Raw genomic sequence first — 21,850 nt, 5'->3', positions numbered from 1 at the left:
GGGGCAAACAGTCAGTCTAACGGGGAAGCCAAGCTGAAGGTCAGCCAACGGCAGCACAGAATGCTAAAGGCCCAGATGGGGGCGCACAGGGTACTGTGGGTACCAGGCAAGGACAAGGCAGGGAAGACTTCCCAGGGGAGGTGACACCTCAGCTCAGCCCTGAGGGATAAGTAGAAATTAGGTAGGAAAAAGAAGAAACAAGGGAAGGTAATTCCAAGTAGAGAAATGAGTTTGGAAAGATCTAGAAAGGAAAAAAAGTTTATATTTGAGGAAATATAAGAAGGTGGGTATGCTGGAGTACATTCTCATTTAAAGGAGAATTGGGGAGAGGCAAGAAATGAGTCTAGAGCGAGCAGGGCCAGAACATGACCTTGGTACATCGGATCTCCTATTTGGTCTCATTTCTTCATTCACAAGACCTTGAGCCGGCCAGAGCTAAGTGAGAACACAGAAGAGAAGAAAGTCTTTGGAAGCTGCAATACTCTAGACAGATGGACACTGTCCTAACTTGGAAAACGATCATGATAATTAAAGACTTAGGGTTACATTGGGCGTAGAATCGACAAGCTGTGAGATTGGATGCGAGGGGTTGACAGGCAGGAAGGAAGCAAGAGCAACAAGCTGGTTTCTAACTTGTAGGCTTGGGTGGCTGGTGGTGCCATGTGGCGGGGGGCAGGGTGTGTGTGGCAGGTTTGTGGGGCGATGATGTTCCTGGACAGTGGAACCTCTGGGACATCCCAGCGGCGATGTACAATGGACAATCATGTGAACAGGCCTGGAGTCTAAGACAGAGGTCCAGGCCAGAGACAGATTTGCGGCCAAGAGCATGCAGAGGTGGTTGAAAGCCCAGGAAGCTGAAACCGCCCGGGGGAGGGTGTACAGAGGGAAAAGCTGTAGAAGGATATGCCCAGGGAGCCCTGGGACCTCCCCCGCACTGTACACTGGGTGGGTGGGCAGAGCTCAGCAGGGGGTCTGGACTGGGCCAGGGTTCCTGAAGGGTACATTACGGTTCCTGAGGAGGTGGCCTCATCCTTGTCTGCTGTGATCCTAGAAAAAAGACAGGACATCCAGATCGTGAACGATGGCAGATGCGAACCCCACAGGAGCCCCTTGAGCCATGAAGCTTCAGGGAGAACCGTGGTGGGCATGGAGAGGATGTGACATGAAATAAAAGATTCAGCACAACCCGGCCAAGCGGGTCAGTGTCTTTGGGGATCCTGGGGAGGCGGTTGGCATGGGGGGGAATTTTGCCGTCCTCCCTACTCTGAATCTGATGTCCTCTCCATCACTCTGGCGCTCCTCAACCCTGTCACATGTTCCCCTAGAGGTCCCAGGCATCTTCTCCCTTCACGAGGCGGTCAGAACTCTGAGAGTCAGTCCCTGTCCCCAGGGCTCTATCCAGTGCTCCTGTGTGCCCCAGCCTGGCCTGTCACTGAGGTCAAGAACCTAAGTGAAATCTGTACCCTCTGCCACTGCAAGGCCCAGCCTCAGCCTTTGGGAGGGTCCCACACCCCTCACAGTTTTCTCCCTGGGCTGTACCAGCACCCCAAATCTCACTCACACACACACACAGAACCCACCACACGTCGACACTATCATGGCTGATATTCAGGTGGTATTCATCATACATCTGACTGCTCATTACAATACTGAACTAGGTCTGTAATTGTTGACAACAGGTGCTGCCCCAAGCCCTTGAGTGTCCCCCTGCACCCTGGCCACCATAGCAGGATCATGTCCAGACCCTGCTCTGCTCTTTTGGTCAACATCCATTCGGACTGGTTGTTCAATATGTTGACACTGGACACACACAGCTCACAGGCACTCACACAATGGCCCACAGGGACACGTAGCATTGGGAAATCCCACCATAGACAGAGATCCCAGCCTGTGGTATATGTCGGATACCCGCTCTTGGCCAAGGCTTACAGGAGGAGCCTTTTGGTAGTGGCGGAGGTGGTGGGCAGAAGAGAGTGGAGAGGGGCCTGGCAGGCGGCAGCAGGGTCACACAGACTCAGATTCCTGCTCCAGGGCAGGCAGCTGGAGCAGGAAATGCTCGGCGGGAAGACACACACTGGGAGGAAAGTGGGGGCAGGGAGGACAGGAACCAGCATTCCCTGGACCACTGAAATGGGAACCTGGGCAGGAATTGTTGCTGACAGGTCTGCAGGTAGCAGGGACTGAGAGGTCACCTGTAAGGCCCTTCTATGGCTATTGACAATAGAAACTTGTTTCCCACCTGCATAGGGTTGGTATAAGATCAAGTCTGGCTGTGAGAGACCAAAAAGCCAAAATAACAGTGGCTTAAACAGATAGAAGTTAATTTCTCTCACACACAAACCTATGTAGTATGCTAACTTCATGCTCCTTTTATATTATACTCTGCTATCCTTATCAGTTTCCACCCCAATGTCCAAATAGCCGCTCCAATTCCAACCATCATGTCTATACTCAGCCCACAGAGAGGGGGAAAGGGCACTCTACTGCATCTGACGATGCTTCCCTAAGATGCACACACAACCCATTGGCTAAAATGTAGTCTCTTGGCCATGCTAGTGCAAAAAGACTGGGAAATATTATTTTATCTGGTTGGCCACATGCTAAGCTGCAAATTAGTAGTTCACTTAGTGTAGGAAGAGTGGATATTGGTGACATCTAAGTCTCTGCCCTAAGTGGGAAGCAAGCCCCTCTTAGACCCAAGGGGCAGAGCTCAGCCAAGCTTCTCCTCAGTGACCCTCCCCTCCCAGGCTTCCACTCACACGATGAGGAATCACAAAGGTTAAGCCTGAGCAATGTGCCAGAACACCACACAGAAAGAAAGACCTAATTCCCCACTTTACAGATGTGGAAACCGTGGCCCTGTCTCTGGGAACCACCCTGAAATGTAAGTGTGGGCCCCAAAGGCCTGTCTGTGGCATGTGACCCTGCTGCCATGGCCACTGCTGATTGGCCAGAAGATTAGTCTCCAGATTTTTCAAATCAGAAATAAGGAAACACACACCATTGTAAAGCAATTATACTCCAATAAAGATGTTAAAAAAAAAAAAAAAAAAGAAAGAAAGAAAGAAGGAAACAGAGGCAGTTCCTCTCTGGTAGTGACATGCAATGAGATACAGAGAGAAATTTCAGGCAGCATTTGTGTTCCTGAAGCCCAACTGCCCTTGAACTTCCCAAAGTTACATGAGATAACATCCTACCAACAAATTTTCTGTTTCAACAATCTCTCTGGAATAGGTTTGTGGTGTTTTCAACTAAGAGTCCTGACTACCAGATGAAGAAGGGCTTCTCAGAGGGGATAAACTTTAAGCTGTGCCTTGAAGGATAAGCAGAAAGAATTGACTGAACAGAAAATGTGTGGGAGAATTCTTCCCACTCTGTGAGGCTGAAGGATGTTTGTGGGGATCACAGAGCCCCATTTGTTCCCCTGCGGCAGGACTGATCATGTTATGGGGAAGTGGGCAACTGAGGCGTACTCCTTCCCTGTTCATAGGCAGAGATGCCCTGTAGATGCGCAGATCTATGTGAGTGGGCCGTGTTACTACCCTGACATCTGCTGGGCAGCGCACCCTTAAATAAGACAATGGCTAGCGGATGCTGTAAATCCCAGTGCTGACGGAGCTTCAGTGGGTGAGTGCAGCAGTGGAAATTTCACTATTAATGTGTGCGGTCAACATTCATTCATTCTCCAAATATTTATTGAGCATCTAATATAAACCAGACAATGTGCTTGAAATACACTGTTAACAAGACGAAGAAGCTCCTTAACCCAAGGAACTCACAGTCTAGCATAAAGGCAAATATTAATCAAATAATCCCACACATAAATCATCATAGACCATGATAAATGCTGTTTATCATAAAAAGTCATGACAAACTGTGAGAGGATATCACCTGGGGGCTTGATGTTCTCAGACGGTAGTAGGTGAGGTTTCTCCATGAAGAGACATTTACGTTCTGAAGGATGAACAGCAGTCACCTAGGACAGGGGTAGGGGTAGGGGAAGGATGGCATGGAACTGTCCAAGCAGAGGAATAGCGTGTGCAAAGACCCAAGGTCGGGAGAGGGCACAGAGCACCTGAGGGCCTGAACTAGACCAGAGTGGCTGACAGCAGAGAACAAACAGGACAGTGGCCCGAGATGAGAAGGGAGCAGGGTAAGGACCTTGGCCTTTATCCCAAGAGAAATGGGGGCCACTGAGGTTTTTAAGCAGGGGACTGACATGGTAAGATGTGTACTTCATGATCACTCAGCTGCTCTGTGGAGAATGAACTGGAGAGGGCCAGAGGGGAAGTGCAGAGGCCAACATGGGAGATAAGTAGAAGGAAAAGAGAAAATGAGAGGGTGTGAGCAACCCCATGTCAGTTGGGAGGCAAACCGGTAGAGATTAAGACCATGGGCTCGGAATCAAGCTGCCCAGTTTGTGTCCTGACTTTGTTACTTACTCTATGATCTTGAGCAAATTACCTGAGCTCATCTATAAAATAGGGATAGTATCTGTCTATGTCCTAGATTGTGTGAGGATTAAATGACAAGTACACCTCAAGAACTTAGAGTGGTATCTGGCACACAGGAACGTGCTGTGGCCCAAGGCCACACAGCTACTACCTAGAAACAGATAAATCCTGGACTGCTCTGATGAAAGCTGGGGGTGGGCGGGCCGGGCCCCGAGCCTCGTCCACTTGTCCACCCCTAACCACCACCTTGTCCTAGTCCCACCCACGCAGCCCTAAATGCCTGGGACTTCACAGACTCCCTCTCTGCCAAAGAAGGTTGGCCTCAGAGTGGCCTGTTGGAAGCCGGTCTCCTGGGCACTGTGTGAAAAAAATGGGGTGATGGCAGCTGACCAGTTTAATCGTTCCAGCACCCAGGGCCACTCTCAACTTTATAACATAACTAGACTAGAACCTCAGAAGGCTTTTGCTTCCCATACTTCATCTACCAAAAGGAAAAAAAAGCCTAAACACTCTTCTGCTTGCTGACGTATATATAAACTGTTTTATTTTTTAAATAACAATGAAGGGGAAAAAGGCCACAAAACAGACAAAAACAGCCTCGAAGGAACTCAGAGGACATGTAGATCTCAGAAGGGTAGGGTTAACAGAAATGCCTTTGAAGGAACTCCTGAGAAGTTTATGGTGGCCCTCACTACCTGCCTGCTTTACTATTCACTCTGCCTCTCCTCTCTGCCCCTCCCAAGCCATGGTTGTGACCCGGTTTCGAGCAGAGACTTAGTCAACTCTGGGTTGTAACCTCCTAGAGATTTGCCTGGGGACAAGGAAGTCCAAGGATCAACCACAGGCCCCACTCCAGGAAAGGCCCCCTGAGACCTCACGGCCTGTGACTGGTCAGGGTCACTGGGGGGTGAAGACAGGGTCTATGAACCCACAACCCAGCCAGCTGTTCCAGAATTAGGTCACAATGAGAGATACCTGGACTACCTGTGTGCCAAACACCTGTTCTGAGCCATTCCTAACATTCCTGACCAGATGTAGCCTCCTGGTGATTCTGGTTTACACAGATGGGACTATGGGATCATAAGGGCAAAAAGGCCTCATGTATCTGAAGACAGGATAGCTGATAAACCCAGAACTACCCCAGGACAAATGAGAGCTCTCACCAGCCCAAAGAAAGCATCCAAAGGTCAAACAAGCTGGGAAGACTTGGGCAGAGGAGGCCCTCTCCAGACAAGGTGGGCTGCTGGACAGCACAGATATACACAGACGGAACGAGAAACCGACAGGAGCGCTAAGATTGCACAGACAATACTCGTTCACTGAGAGCAGGTATAAGAGAAGGAAAACTGGCAATCAGCCAGTTGTCCCCAGCAGCCCCGGAAAAAGCACGTAACTTCTGTTCCGGAGAATGCAGGGCTGGTGGAGCTGTTCTTCAAGGCAGCACAGCCTTCTCTGCCTCACCTCAGTCAGCCAGGGCCAAGTTTGTGGACTGCAGTCGCTCCGTCTCCTGGCAGATGCTCTGCTCCACTGTATCACAGGCAGCTAGGAACGCCTACAAGGTAAATGCAGAGCAGTAAGGGCCCACTCGGGGCCAGGCACCCCTGCCAGCCCCACCCGCAAGAGGCTCTTTGCCCAGCCACTCTGGGGAACCCCCGGGCGACTGACTCAGGCTGAAACGGGTGTGCAGCGATGGAGATGGCCTGGGCTCCAGAGGAAGGAGGGGGAGGTAGAGGAAGCACAGGACCAGGGCTTCTGACAGTGCTCTATGCCAACAACCCCCAAAGGGTGCTGAGGACAGGAAGCCAGGCCACTGCAAGTGCACGATTTCAGGGGGTCCTGTCCATCGGATCACTATAACATGTCAGTCCTATCTGCTCTCCGGCCATCTTCCTTCCCAATTAGTTTAAATCCAAATTTAATTACAGGGACATGAAAGGAGCTCTTCTCTTAGGTTCTGGGCTCATGCTGAGATATAAGAACCAAAGAGAGGCCACACCACACTTGTACTCTACCCTACTTTGAACAGATACATGCGCCAACACATTACACTGTGTGATGCCCTACCACACAACTCACCTGAATCTTTTTCACCAAACCCTTCCTTTTCATTCGACTGTCTTTGAAATTTTCTGGCAGAACCTACGGAAGAATAAGTTGACGTATAAATAATCCTCAGTGAAAATGACATAAGAACACGTCAGAAATACCTACAGTATACCGAACAGGCCACAGGTCACTAATGTGAATGACATGCATTTTCAGGAATCACTTCCCTGGATCTGTACCCTACATGGCCCTCCCCATGACTCTCACCCCTATAGAAGCTCCCTTTGTTCTTGGTGTCAGGGCCATAGATCTATAACATGGACTTTGTCCGTTCACTGTTTCCTGTGCATGGATACTGTGTCCTGGCTGGACCATGAGCTCAGTGTGGCAGGAGAAGCACAGTGCTTTTCTGCTTCTTCTTTACCACCTCCCCCTAAGAATCCCAAGCAGAGTGGTTTAGGCTAGAGGTATCATTACTGTGTCATCTCTAAGAGGAAGCGTGGCATCGATGATTCCCAACAGCCTCACGGGAGCTGGGTCTGACTGAATTCTGTACCGGTAATGAGCTCAGTGAAATGTCAGACACATGTGTGTTAGGAAAGTTAAGCCCTGTGTTTCTCTAATCATGAGATCATGGATCACTTGGGTCCCAGCTTCCTGAGGATTAGATGCTACTGGCATACATAAATAAAAATGACAGGGACTTCCCTGGCAGTCTAGTGGTTAAGACTCTGCACTCCCAATGCAGGGGGCATGGGTTCAATCCCTGATCGGGAAACTAAGATCCCGCATGCCGTGGCCAAAATAAATAAATACATACATACATACATACATAAATAATATGACAAAAGCCCTATGTTGGTGGGACAGGAGAAATCAGGAACCATCTTACCTTTCCGTGTATTCACCAAAGACCTAGCAGTGTCTGGTACACGATAGGTGCTCAATACCCTCAGGCAGTGAGTGCGATACTGAAAGAGTGAAACTGACTGAAAAATAATCAAAGGAAACTAGTTCTTCTCAGCTGAATATTTACTTACTAGTGTGTCAATCTCTTCCAAGATCTTCATAAACTGCTCGATTATGGCTTTTACTCTCCTGTTGAGCTTGCAGAGAGCTTCAGCTTGCAAATCCTTGGCCAGAAAACCCTGTGGAGGAATGATGCATTATTGCAAGGGTTCCTTGAGGCTGATGGAAAACTCCAAGCCAAGGCACTGATGAAGCAGCCACACCCTGAGTCCACATTCCCCAACAGGCTGGGCCAGACCTCAGGCCCGCAACTTCACCTCTTGGGAAAAACAGAAAAGCCGGCCATGGGCCACCCCAAGCGCTGTAGTAGGCTGCAGGCCATTACATGGTCTATCTTACATGGTCCACTGGGGTCACAAATGCCTGCGGAGGCCTGGCTCTGGCGAAGCCCCCAGTCACCAGTGACTACCCGCACACGAGAAGCAGACATTAAGAGCACAGAGTTTAGAGTCTGATAGGCCTGCGCTTCAATTCTGACTGCACTGTACTGGCTTATGACCTTGAGCAAGTTCCTTAACCTATCTGTGCCTCGGTGTTCTCATTTTTAAAATTGAGATCATGATACCCACACCCCAGAGGGTTACCATGAGGATAAAGAGAAATACATGTAGACCTTTAATAGAATTCCTGACACAGATGTATGTATGCTAACAAATGGCAGCACTTACATTATTTTTATTAAATTGTCTCTCTGTTTATTCACAATGCTTGGCCTAATGACCAGTTAGCTGGTGACAACAGGTGGAGAGCAGGGATCTCATGTAGTATATATTAGCCAGCAATTCCAACTCAAAGAATTTATTCTACCAAAAAAATCGGAAACGGTCAAAAAAGATTTATGTCCAAGGACATTCAAAGAAGCATAATGGCTTCAAGATGGCGGAGGAGTAAGACGTGGAGATCACAAATACATCAGAAATACATCTACATGTGGAACAACTCCTACAGAACACCTACTGAACGCTGGCAGAAGACCTCAGACTTCCCAAAAGGCAAGAAACTCCCCACGTACCTGGGTAGGGCAAAAGAAAAAAGAAAAAACAGAGACAAAAGAATAGGGACGGGACCTGCACCACTGGGAGGGAGCTGTGAAGGAGGAAAGGTTTCCACACACTAGGAAGCCCCTTCACTGGCGGAGATGGGGGATGGTGGGGAGGGGAAGCTTTGGAGCCGCGGAGGAGAGCGCAGCCACAGGGGTGCGGAGGGCAAAGCGGGGAGATTCCCACACAGAGGATCGGTGCCGACCAGCACTCACCAGCCCGAGAGGCTTGTCTGCTCACCCGCCGGGACAGGTGGGGGCTGGGAGCTGAGGCTCGGGCTTCAGAGGTCAGATTCCAGGGAGAGGACTGGGGTTGGCGGCGTGAACACAGCCTGAAGGGGGCTAGTGCGCCACAGCTGCCGGGAGGGAGTCTAGGAAAAAGTCTGGACCTGCCTAAGAGGCAAGAGACCATTGTTTCAGGGGATGCGAGGAGAGGCGATTCAGAGCACCACCTAAACAAGCTCCAGAGATGGGCGTGAGCCACGGCTCTCAGAGTGGACACCAGAGATGGGCATGAGACGCTAAGGCTGCTACTGCCGCCACCAAGAAGCCTGTGTGCGAGCACAGGTCACTCTCCACACCTCCCATCCCGGGAGCCTGTGCAGCCCACCACTGCCAGGGTCCCGTGATCCAGGGACAACTTCCCCAGGAGAACGCACGGCGTGCCTCAGGCTGTTTGCAACGTCACGCCGGCCTCTGCCGCCCGCAGGCTCACCCCACATCCGTACCCCTCCCTCCCCCCGGCCTGAGTGAGCCAGAGCCCCAGAAGTAGAAGCAGCTGCTCCTTTAACCCCGTCCTGTCTGAGCAAAGAACAGATGCCCTCAGGCGACCTACAAGCAGAGGCGGGGCCAAATCCAAAGCTGAACGGGGCGGGGGGGGGGGGGGGGGTGCGGCTGAGCGAACAAAGAAGAGAAAGGGAAATTTCTCCACAATCTCCACAATCAACTTGATGTACCCTGCATCTGTGGAATACCTGAAGAGACAACAAATCATCCCAAAACTGAGGTGGTGCACTTTGGGAGCAACTGTAGACTTGGGGTTTGCTTTCTGCATCTAATTTGTTCCTGGTTTTATGTTTATCTTAGTTTAGTATTTAGAATTTATTATCATTGGTAATTTGTTTATTGATTTGGTTGCTCTCTTCCTCCTTTTTTTTTTTTTTTAATATATAGATACATATATATTTTCCCTTTTTCTCTTTTTGTGAGTTTGTATGTGTGTGCTTCTTTGTGTGATTTTTGTCTGCATAGCTTTGCTTTTACCATTTGTCCTAGGGTTCTGTCTGTCTGTTTTTTTTTTTTTTTTTTTAGTATAGTTTTTAGCGCTTGTTATCACTGGTGGATTTGTTTTTTGGTTTGGTTGCCCTCTTCTTTCTTTCCTTCTTTCATTCTTTCTTTCCTTCCTTCTTTCTTCTCTCTTTTTTTTTTTTTTTACTACTTTTTGATTTTTTACTTTTAATAATTACTTTTTATTTTAATAACTTTATTTTACTTTCTTTCTCTCTTTCTTTCTTTTTTTCTCCCTCTTCTTCTGAGCCGTGTGACTGACAGGGTCTTGGTACTCCGGCCAGGTGTCAGGCCTGTACCTCTGAGGTGGGAAAGCGAAGTTCAGGACATTGGTGCACCAGAGACCTCCCGGCTCCATGTAATATCAAATGGCAAAAGCTCTCCCAGAGATCTCCATCTCAACGCTAAGACCCAACTCCACTCAACGACCAGCAAGCTACAGTGCTGAACACCCTATGCCAAACAACTAGCAAGACAGGAACACAAACCCACCCATTAGCAGAGAGGCTGCCTAAAATCATAATAAGGTCATAGACACCCCAAAACAGACCACTGGAAACGGTCTTGCCCACCAGAAAGACAAGATCCAGCCTCGCCCACCAGAACACAGGCACTAGTCCCCTCCACCAGGAAGCCTACACAACCCACTGAACCAACCTTAGCCACTGGGGGCAGACACCAAAAACAGCGGGAACTATGAACCTGCAGCCTGCAAAAAGGAGACCCCAAACACAGTAAGTTAAGCAAAATAAGAATACAAAGAAACACACAGCAGATGAAGGAGCAAGGTAAAAACCCATCAGACCAAACAAATGAAGAGGAAATAGGCAGTCTACCTGAAAAAGAATTCAGAGAAATGATAGTAAAGACGATCCAAAATCTTGGAAATAGAATGGAGAAAATACAAGAAACGTTTAACAAGGACCTAGAAGAACTAAACAGCAAACAAACAATGATGAACAATACAATAAATGAAATTTAAAATTTTCTAGAAGGAATCAATAGCAGAATAACTGAGGCAGAAGAACGGATAAGTGACCTGGAAGATAAAATAGTGGAAATAACTACCTCAGAGCAGAATAAAGAAAAAAGAACGAAAGAATTGAGGACAGTCTTAGAGACCTCTGGGACAATATTAAATGCACCAACATTCGAATTATAGGGGTCCCAGATGAAGAAGAGAAAAAGAAAGGGACTGAAAAAATATTTGAAGAGATTATAGTTGAAATCTTCCCTAGTATGGGAAAGGAAATAGTCAAGTCCAGGAAGCGCAGAGAGTCCCATACAGGATAAAGCCAAGGAGAAACACACCAAGACACACATTAATCAAACTATCAAAAATTAAACACAAAGAAAAAATAGTAAAAGCAGGGAAAAACAACAAATAACATACAAGGGAATCCCCATAAGGTTAACAGCTGATCTTTCAGCAGAAAGACTTTACACCACACTTACACAAATGGACATTCTCAGTCAGAAGGGAGTGGCAGGACATATTTAAAGTGATGAAAGGGAAAAACCTACAACCAAGATTACTCTACCCAGCAAGGATCTCATTCAGATTTGATGGAGAAATTAAAACCTTTACAGACAAGCAAAAGCTAAGAGAATTCAGCACCACCAAACCAACTCTACAACAAATGCTAAAGGAACTTCTCTAAGTGGGAAACATAAGAGAAGGAAAAGACCTACAATAACAAACCGAAAACAATTAAGAAAATGGTCATAGGAACATACATATCGATAATTACCTTAAATGTAAATGGATTAAATGCTCCCACCAAAAGACACAGGCTGGCTGAATGGATACAAAAACAATACCTGTATATATGCTGTCTACAAGAGACCACTTCAGACCTAGGGACACATACAGACTGAAAGTGAGGGGATGGAAAAAGATATTCCATGCAAATGAAAATCAAAAGAAAGCTGGAGTAGCAATTCTCGTATCAGATAAAACAGACTTTAAAATAAAGACTATTACAAGAGACAAAGAAGGACACTACATACTGATCAAGGGATCAATCCAAGAAGAAGATATAACAATTGTAAATATTTATGCACCCAACATAGGAGCACCTCAATACATAAGGCAAATGCTAACAGCCATAAAAGGGGAAATTGACAGTAACACAATCATAGTAGGGGACTTTAACACCACACTTACACAAATGGACAGATCATCCAAACAGAAAACCAATAAGGAAACACAAGCTTTAAATGATACATTAAACAAGATGGACTTAATTGATATTTATAGGACATTCCATCCAAAAACAACAGAATACACTTTCTTCTCAAGTGCTCATAGAACATTCTCCAGGATAGATCACACCTTGGGTCACAAATCAAGCCTTGGTACATTTAAGAAAATTGAAGCAGCCGCATAGCACAGGGAGATCAGCTCGGTGCTTTGTGACCACCTAGAGGGGTGGGATGGGGAGGGTGGGAGGGAGGGAGATGCAAGAGGGAAGAGAAATGGGAACATATTGTATATGTATAACTGATTCACTTTGTTATAAAGCAGAAGCTAACACACTATTGTAAGGCAATTATACTTCAATAAAGATGTTTAAAAAAAAAAAAAAGTTAAAAAAAAAGAAAATTGAAATCGTATCAAGTGTCTTTTCCAACCACAACGCTATGAGACTAGATATCAATTACAGGAAAAAAAATCTGTAAAAAATACAAACACATGGAGGCTAAACAATACACTACTTAACAACCAAGAGATCACTGAAGAAATCAAAGAGGAAATCAAAAAATACCTAAAAACAAATGACAATGAAAACACGATGACCCAAAACCTATGGAATGCAGCAAAAGCAGTTCTAAGAGGGAAGTTTACAGGAATACAATCCTACCTCAAGAAACAAGAAACATCTCAAATAAACAACCTAACCTTATACCTAAAGCAATTAGAGAAAGAAGAACAAAAAAACTCCCAAAGTCAGCAGAAGGAAAGAAATCATAAAGATCAGATCAGAAATAAATGAAAAAGAAATGAAGGAAACAATAGCAAAGATCAATAAAACTAAAAGCTGGTTCTTTGAGAAGATAAACAAAATTGATAAACCATTAGCCGGACTCAACAGAACAAAAGGGAGAAGACTCAAATCAATAGAATTAGAAATGAAAACGGAGAAGTAACAACTGACACTGCAGAAATACAGAGGATCATCAGAGATTACTACAAGCAACTCTATGCCAATAAAATGGACAACCTGGAAGAAATGGACAAATTCTTAGAAAAGCACAGCCTTCCGAGACTGAACCAGGAAGAAATAGAAAATATAACTGACCATTCACAAGCACTGAAATTGAGACTGATTAAAAATCTTCCAACAAACAAAAGCCCAGGACCAGATGGCTTCACAGGCGAATTCTATCAAACATTTACAGAAGAGCTAACACCTATCCTTCTCAAATTCTTCCAAAATATAGCAGAGGGAGGAACACTCTCAAACCCATTCTATAAGGCCATCATCACCGTGATACCAAAACCAGACAAAGATGTCACACAAAAAAAGAAAACTACAGGCCAATATCACTGATGAACATGGATGCAAAAATCCTCAACAAAATACTAGCAAACAGTATCCAACAGCACATTTAAAGGATCATACACCATGATCAAGTGGGGTTTATCCCAGGGATGTTCAATATATGGAAATCAATCAATGTGATGCACCATATTAACAACTTGAAGGATAAAAACCATATGATCATCTCAATAGATGCAGAAAAACCTTTTGACAAAATTCAACACCGATTTACGATAAAAACTCTCCAGAAAGTGGGCACAGAGGGAACCTACCTCAACATAATAAAGGCCATATATGACAAATCCACAGCCAACATCATTCTCAATGGTGAAAACTTGAAACCATTTCCTCTAAGATCAGGAACAAGACAAGGTGTCCACTCTCATCACTATTATTCAACATAGTTTTGGAAGTTTTAGCCACAGCAATCAGAGAAGAAAAAGAAATAAAAGGAATCCAAATCAGAAAAGAAGAAGTAAAGCTGTCACTGTTTGCAGATGACATGATACCATACATAGAGAATCATAAAGATGCTACCAGAAAACTACTAGAGCTAATCAACGAATTTGGTAAAGTAGCAGGATACAAAATTAATGCACAGAAATCTCTTGCATTCCTATACACTAATGATGAAAAATCTGAAAGAGAAATTAAGGAAACATTGCAACAAAAAGAATAAAATACCTAAGAATAAATCTACCTAAGGAGACAAAAGACCTGTATGCAGAAAACTATAAGGCACTGATGAAATAAATTAGAGATGATACAAACATATGGAGAGATATACCATGTTCTTGAATTGGAAGAATCAACATTGTGAAAATGACTATACTACCCAAAGCAATCTACAGATTCAGTGCAATCCCTATCAAACTACCAATGGCATTTTTCACAGAACTAGAACAAAAAATTTCACGATTTGCATGGAAACACAAAAGACCCCGAATAGCCAAAGCAATCTTGAGAAAGAAAAACGGAGCTGGAGGAATCAGGCTCCCGGACTTCAGACTATACTACAAAACTACAGTAATCAAGACAGTATGGTACTGGCACAAAAACAGAAATACAGGTCAATGGAACAGGATAGAAAGCCCAGAGATAAACCCACGCACATATGGTTACCTTATCTTTGATAAAGGAGGCAAGAATATACAATGGAGAAAAGACAGTCTCTTCAATAAGTGGTGCTGGGAAAACTGAACAGCTACATGTAAAAGAATGAAATTAGAACACTCCCTAACACCACACACAAAAATAAACTCAAAATGGATTAAAGACCTAAATGTAAGGCCAGACACTATCAAACTCTTAGAGGAAAACATAGGCAGAACACTCTATGACATAAATCACAGCAAGATCCTTTTTGACCCACCTCCTAGAGAAATGGAAATAAAAACAAAAATAAACAAATGGGACCTAATGAAACTTAAAAGCTTTTGCACAGCAAAGGAAACCATAAACAAGACAAAAAAAGACAACGCTCAGAATGGGAGAAAATATTTGCAAATGAAGCAACTGACAAAGGATTAATCTCCAAAATTTACAAGCAGCTCATGCAGCTCAATATCAAAAAAACAAACAATGCAATCCAAAAATGGGCAGAAGACCTAAATAGACATTTCTCCAAAGAAGATATACAGATTGCCAGCAAACACATGAAAGGATGCTCAACATCACTAATCATTAGAGAAATGCAAATCAAAACTACAATGAGGTATCACCTCACACCAGTCAGAATGGCCATCATCAAAAAATCTACAAACAATAAATGCTGGAGAGGGTGTGGAGAAAAGGGAACCCTCTTGCACTGTTGGTGGGAATGTAAATTGATACAGCCACTATGGAGAATAGTATGGAGGTTCCTTAAAAAACTAAAAATAGAACTACCATACGAGCCAGCAATCCCACTACTGAGCATATACCCTGAGAAAACCATAATTCAAAAAGAGTCATGTACCACAATGTTTACTGCAGCTCTATTTACAATAGCCAGGACATGGAAGCAACCTAAGTGTCCATCGACAGATGAATGGATAAAGAAGATATGGCACATATATACAATGGAATATTACTCAGGCATAAAAAGTAACGAAATTGAGTTATTTGTAGTGAGGTGGATGGACCTAGAGTCTGTCATACAGAGTGAAATAAGTCAGAAAGAAAAAAACAAATACCATATGCTAACACATATATATATGGAATCTAAAAAAAAAAAAAAAGATGGTTGTGAAGAACCTAGGGGCAGGACAGGAATAAAGATGCAGGTGTAGAGAATGGACTTGAGGACATAGGGAGGGGGAAGGGTAAGCTGGGACGAAGTGGGAGAGTGGCATGGACTTATGTATACTACCAAATGTAAAATAGATAGCTAGTGGGAAGCAGCCGCAAAGCACAGGGAGATCAGCTCAGTGCTTTGTGACCACCTAGAGGAGTGGGGTAGGGAGGGTGGGAGGGAGACGGAGGAGGGAGGAGATATGGGGATATATGTGTATGTATAGCTGATTCACTTTGTTATAAAGCAGAAACCAACACACCACTGTAAAGCAATTATACTCCAATAAAGATGTTAAAAAAAAAAAGGAAGCATTATGCATAATGGTAAAATAATATTAGGTGATGAATAATAGAGAATTGGATAGGTAAACCATGATCCATTCATATGATGAAATACTATGCAAAAGTTTTGAAAAGTATGACCATTTTTTTTCAGTCAAAACTTTTTTTCTTTATTTAGGTATAGTTGATTTACAGTACTGTGTTAGTTTCAGGTATACAGCAAAGTGATTTGGTTACGTATGATCATTTTTAATGACATGGGAAAATGTTCAATTTTTTAAACCAATGAAGGAACAATTTACAAAGCGTACCTAACATTATACCAATTTTTTTTAAGATGAAAAAATAGATTCCAGTTTTTAGTAATGATTATCTTTGAGTTGGGGGTCTTACAGGTAATTATTATTTTTCATATTAGTGCCCATATGTTTTCTTAAAAGCTATGTACAATCAGCATGTATTACTTTTATAATTAAAACACAAACATACATCCATAAATGTTATATAATGAAGGGATCAAAAATAAGTATGTGGTTTGCGGCTGTTCCTCATCCTTATTTGGTTCCAGTACTCCACCTCTAATACTATACGGAATTGAATAGGATGACCCCCACGCCCACCCCAAGATCATGCTCAGCTTGGACCTTCTATGAATCAACGCAATGTTCTTTGCCTTGCCAAATACATTATAACTGACTAGACTGAGAGAAGCTACTTATTCTATTTTAGACAATACATGATCCTAGCACAGCAGGTGTTCTCCTAGGAGCACAAATGGATGCTGGCTGGGGTTTGGAAATAACAGTGGTGACAACACTTACCAAGCACTTAGTATATGTCAGGCTCAAATTATGCAATTTAATCCCCTCAACAGCCCTAAGAGGGAGGTACCATCATTACTCCCTTTTTACAGATGAGGAACCTGAGACAAAGGCAAACTTGCCCACAGTAACAGGAAGGGTAGAGCCAGGGTCTGAACCCAGGGAGTCTGAAAACAAAGTCCGCCCTCGTAACCACACATTCGTATCTCCAGAGAATTCTCATAGAAGGCAGAAAGACAAAGTCCACGGAGAGAGTTACCTGCTGGATTCCAGTAAGCTCTTTTCTCAACTCTTCCAGTTGGTCAGCTATCTTCTCCACAGACTTCTCCAAATCTTTCAACTTCTTTAGTTCAGCTTCTTCCTCTGGACTGTTCTAAAATGTTTAAGAATAAAATGAAGTCAATAAATTTTTTTTCTGTCAGGAAAAAAAAAAATCTGACCACAAGTGGGTTAAACCACTGACCTAGAAAACATCATCTTAACTCTGTTGCTTCTTAGAAGGCAAGCTGGAGGGTTATACATGAAGGTTTTCTATCTACAAAAACTCTAGACTAGATACAGAGAAGGTATCAGGTACACATTCTGGCAAGAGAGCCCTGACGGCTTGGGTTCAGAGAACAAAGCCGATCCTTGTGCCAGATTCAACCTCAGCCTCGAGCTGATTACCAACAGATTCTGGACTGAAGCCTGGAGTGCTAACAAATTACAGTGAATGCCTGTGAGGAGTCCAGAACGGTGAGACAGGTGGAATTCTACCCTTTCTTTAAATGGAATTCCTGAGCTCTCTCATTCAATATGATGATGATGATGAATACTTTTACTGAGCATCCCCTCTATGCCAGGTACCATCCTAAGCACTTTACCTGTATTATTGTTTAAGCCTTACCACAATCCAATGAAGGAGGTACTGTTTCAGATGATGAAATTGAGGTTACTGTAAAGTAACTTAAGGTTACACAGCCCAAAATAGGTAGAAGAGACTTGAATTGGACTTGGTTCCACATACTCCAGGACAGCTCCAATTGAGGGTCCTGAAGCTTCTTCGAACTCAACCCTTGGGTTCTGCTCATTGCCCATCACCATTCTCCCTGACCCTTGAGCAAGAAATCTAGATTATTTCCCCTTCTCTCACCTTAATTGGTAGCCAGCAGCTTCCTGCTTTTACACTACCCCAAATTGTTCACATTCTTCTTTGTGGCCAAATCCCGAGTGCCAGTCTCCTGGCAGTTCCAAGTCTGGACTAGACTTTCCTTGCCTCCACTTTGCTAATCTCTGCCCTCTCTCCACTCTGAATCAGCCACCTCCCTCGAAGTAAGGGAACTTCACAGGACCAACAATTCCACTGTGTCACAATGCAGGGCTGGCCATGGCCCTCTCTCATCACCCCAGGGCCTACTTTTCTCACCAACTGGCTCTTTTTCTCCGTCACCTCTTTAGTCTGAACCTTTCTTTCCAGCCAAAGAGGGTTTATCCTTGTGTGAGATTTTAGTAAAAACAATGGTTAAAGGAAGAGAGGCTCCTGAAGTTTGCAGAGTACTTATTTTTAAAATCTACAGGTTTATTTTAACAAAACGCTCTCCTGCAAATTCCCCTCCAAGTGAGTAGGGACTGCCTCAGGCACTATTTTAACCAGACTGATTCCACCACCAACACAAAAGCCACATTACTGAGGCAGCATAACCACTCCTAATTCCCAGAGTGAAACCACTCCTAATTCCCAGAGTGAAAGCCCTAACCAACAGGAGCTGGAGGGTATGAGAACTGGTAACTCCATGGAACAAAAAGAGACTACATTTGTTTAGAGAGCGCTACTTCACCAGTGCCAACCCTGGGTCCCTAATTTGGCCTTCTAAACAGAAACATGCATAAAAGACCTTCGTCATTTGATTCTGAGGTATTCTGGTGGAAAAAGCAATTTACCTTTTTCCCAATTAACATGACCCGGCAACCATTTTGTATTCCAAGTGCTGACAATGGCGTCTCCATTTCCTTCAGAGATTTTCCTGAACAAAGAAGAAAGTGATGTCAAGTTGCAACAATTGCACACCAGTGAAAATAGATTTCAGCAAGGGTATAGGAAGTAGTGTGCTCACTAATGAGAAGAGGATGAATTGGTATACGCTTTTTAGAAGGTTTCTTGACCCAGTAACTTCACTTTAGATATTTACCCTAACACATAACTGGACATGTGCCTACACAAAAACTGTTATACAATAACTATTATTCATAATAGTGAGAAACTGGAAAGAGCCAAAAATTCAGTAATAGGGGACGCATTAACTATACATCAGTACAACAGAAGACTTTGTAGGTATCAAAGCTCATTTTTTCAGGAAACTTCAATGCCATAATACATGTTGATGACCCAGCGTTATAAGAAGATCACTAGAAATGATCCTAGTTTTGTCAACTAAAAAAAAAAGCCACAAATGAGAACCCACACTTTGGGATACCAGGACAAACAAACAAAAAGAGGCTGGACAGAAATATACTGAATTGTTATGAGGGGTTTTATCCAGGAGGACATTTTCTTTTTTGTGCTTTCCTCTATTTTGAAACATGGATTTCTATTGCCTTTATAATTCTAAAATGAAATGTTTTTAAAAAGAAAAGACAAGGAGCTGTACTATGAAGTACAAATATGAATGCTTCCCATCACTAAATTTTTTACGACTGGCACCAAACGGGATAAATTTAGCCTCATCAGATACCAAAATAATGGGTTCAGATGGGAGTGGGTGTGTCCTGGCAGAAATCAGCATCATCCACTGGGCCTGCCACATCCAGGCCCTGGTAAGTTTGTTCAATACCTTCTCTGTGCCAGCACTATGCCGAGCATTGGACACATAGCAATATCTCTCCCCTCGTGGAGTTTGTTACTGTATTAGAGAAATCAGATGTTCGGTGACTATGAAGACAATTATTTAATAGGAATTTCAATACAAGTTATGCAAAAGTGGTAGGGAGTGCCATCTGAACACACAGTGGGAAGAGGATCTAACTTGGCCAGGGAAGACTGCCCATGTGCTTCATCAAAAATGGTAATATTTCTGCCACCCTCATGTGACTTCAACTCTAATACCTGTTCAAATGTTTACAAGTGTCCAGTGCATAGTAGGTCCTCAATACATATTTGTTGAAGTGATGAATGAATTAACAAGCAAATAAGAATTGTCCTAGTTTGAAAACTGAGAGTTACTATTAGTTAAAGTTAAGCAGTTTTAAATAGGCCTTTTAGCAATGAGGGCTCAAAGCTGGAAGAGAAATACCTACCCTTAAATATGAGTTTCTGAAAAGGCAGCGGGACCCCTGTGGCCTCTTCAACAACCTGGGCCAGGTCTTGGACAATTGGTTCACTACAACCCTCTTGCGGGATAACTTGAAGATCGTGCTTCTCATTGCCTGGTGAGAGAGAAAAGTGTTGAAGAAAACTCTTTCACACAAACCAATATAGGCTGACACTTTATTTACCCAGCCTTCAAGGCCTGCTCAAGGATTTTTGTTTCCTTTATTATAGTAACTAACAAAATCAGTGATATCAGCTAACATTTTAAGTACTTAACATGCATAAGGGGCTGACTAGGCTCATTTCATGCATGATCTTATTTCTCAGAACAACCCCATGAAGTAGGTACTACCTATTATTCCCCATTTCACAGATAAGCAAACTATGAGTTCAGTCCAATTAAGCCCTGCCTAATGAGACCCAACTCTAGAATTAGAACTTGACCTCAGATCTATCTGATTTCAAAGTCCGTGCTCTTCTTCACAAGCCATCTGCATCCTGTGGACTGACTGTCCTCTACTCTGTGTTGTACTGGGCAAGGAACTATTTTTGTCTCCTTTGCTGTAATGGGCAAGGAAATGTTTTTCCTCCAGGTCTCTCCCACTGGGGACACCTGGGCACATACATGATTGGTGCCCAGTAAATAGACAAAAGAATGAATAAACTCAAACAGCAGAAATTCCTTTTTGGAGCAGAGGTGCTAATTCTTTTCTGGGTATGTGGACAATAAGGAGGTAGCCTGTGCCGGTGCATCATGCCAAGCCTTAAGCCTACTCAACAGCCACATGTAGTGAGTGGGACAGGTGTTACCAACTCTGCTTCTATGTGAAGTAGAAACCAGCTGCCTAGAAAGGAGACATCCCAAGGTCACTTAAACCTGAATTATCTAGAATCCTAGTCACCAGATTCTGAGGCCCTGGGGTCTCCCCTAGTTGGTCCTGAGGAAACCTCATGGACTCAGCTCTCTGGAGAACTCGACACAGAACTTTGTCTAGTTCTGTGTCAACTCCAAAAGTAGGCAGACCCAAAGGGTGCCCAGAGTGTACGCCTGAACCCAAGGCTCACTCAAAAAGCAGACAAGAGTTCAGACTCTCGCACACACGTAGGTGTCCAGACACACAGCAGTCATACACAACATGGCTAAAAAGAGCCAGGCACAAAGACCCACAATAACTACGCAGGCACACACTAACACATACAACCAGGACCACGATGTGAAGCACGGACATCGAGGATCTAACAAATGGCCTGAGACAAAACACCAGCCACATGGAAAGGTGTGCTGAACAAAAGATCCGTACAAAAGCCGGCCCCACGGACACAAACCAGATCCCACGCTTCCGGACGCCAGACGAACACAAGGACACATGCTTCGGGAGGGCACGTGGCCAAACCCAGAGACCCCGCCGGACTTTTCGCAGCCCGCGCTCACTGTGGGTGACGGTCACGCTGAGCCCGGCTGCCGCCATTTCCTCGCTCCGGGCCACCTCTTCACTCAGGGCCACCTCTTCGCTTCCGACGGCCTCTTCGCTCCGGGACCCCTCTTCGTTCCGGGTCACCTCTTCGTTCCGGGTCACCTCTTCGCTCCGGGCCGAGCGAGGCCGTGCTTTCTTCTTCACCCGCGGCCTGCGAGCGCAGGCGGCGGCGCCCCTGGTGGATCCGGCATGCCCTCTGGTCACACTCCGGACGGCTGATCGCTGGGAGGGAGGCGGACCGCGCTCGACTGGGGGCACCGACTGGCGCGGCTCCCGGCCCAGCCGAGGGGCGCGCCGCCGGGGGCCCAGCCG

The 21,850-nt window shown here is 44.6% G+C and overlaps 1 protein-coding gene across 3 annotated transcripts; it reads right to left on the bottom strand.

Annotated features, from left to right (window-relative positions):
* Positions 1–242: 242 nt before the first annotated feature.
* BAG1 (BAG cochaperone 1) lies at positions 243–21,615 on the bottom strand. Of its 3 annotated transcripts, XM_059924604.1 has the most exons (9): positions 21,496–21,615; positions 20,051–20,179; positions 18,698–18,780; positions 17,037–17,150; positions 7,541–7,648; positions 6,531–6,593; positions 5,916–6,006; positions 1,008–1,047; positions 243–435 (listed from the first exon to the last, which is right to left on the bottom strand). In XM_059924604.1, the coding sequence occupies exons 1-7, from the start codon at positions 21,530–21,532 to the stop codon at positions 5,917–5,919; spliced, it is 624 nt and encodes a 207-aa protein (XP_059780587.1). In that variant the 5' UTR covers positions 21,533–21,615; the 3' UTR covers positions 243–435; positions 1,008–1,047; position 5,916. The 3 variants fall into 3 exon arrangements, with proteins under 3 accessions (XP_059780587.1, XP_059780585.1, XP_059780584.1); XM_059924602.1 differs by having other exon boundaries at positions 243–1,047; XM_059924601.1 differs by lacking the exons at positions 243–435; positions 1,008–1,047 and adding an exon at positions 3,678–3,976.
* Between the last annotated feature and the right edge of the window lie 235 nt (positions 21,616–21,850).

Source organism: Balaenoptera ricei, chromosome 6 (assembly GCF_028023285.1).
Source record: "Balaenoptera ricei isolate mBalRic1 chromosome 6, mBalRic1.hap2, whole genome shotgun sequence".
In the NCBI taxonomy this organism is placed as follows: domain Eukaryota; kingdom Metazoa; phylum Chordata; class Mammalia; order Artiodactyla; family Balaenopteridae; genus Balaenoptera; species Balaenoptera ricei.
Note: the sequence above shows the minus strand (reverse complement) of the source record. Positions and strands in the feature narration are given on the sequence as shown.

Bases quoted from the DNA above. Each gene is read 5' to 3' on its own strand.
- BAG1 (XM_059924602.1), bottom strand. From the start codon at position 21,532: ATGGCGGCAGCCGGGCTCAGCGTGACCGTCACCCACA. The intron at 20,180-21,495 runs GTGAGCGCGGGC...CTCTCTCACCAG, and splicing joins CAGCGTGACCGTCACCCACA to GCAATGAGAAGCACGATCTT. The intron at 6,594-7,540 runs GTAAGTAAATAT...ATTCTTCCGTAG, and splicing joins TGGAAGAGATTGACACACTA to GTTCTGCCAGAAAATTTCAA.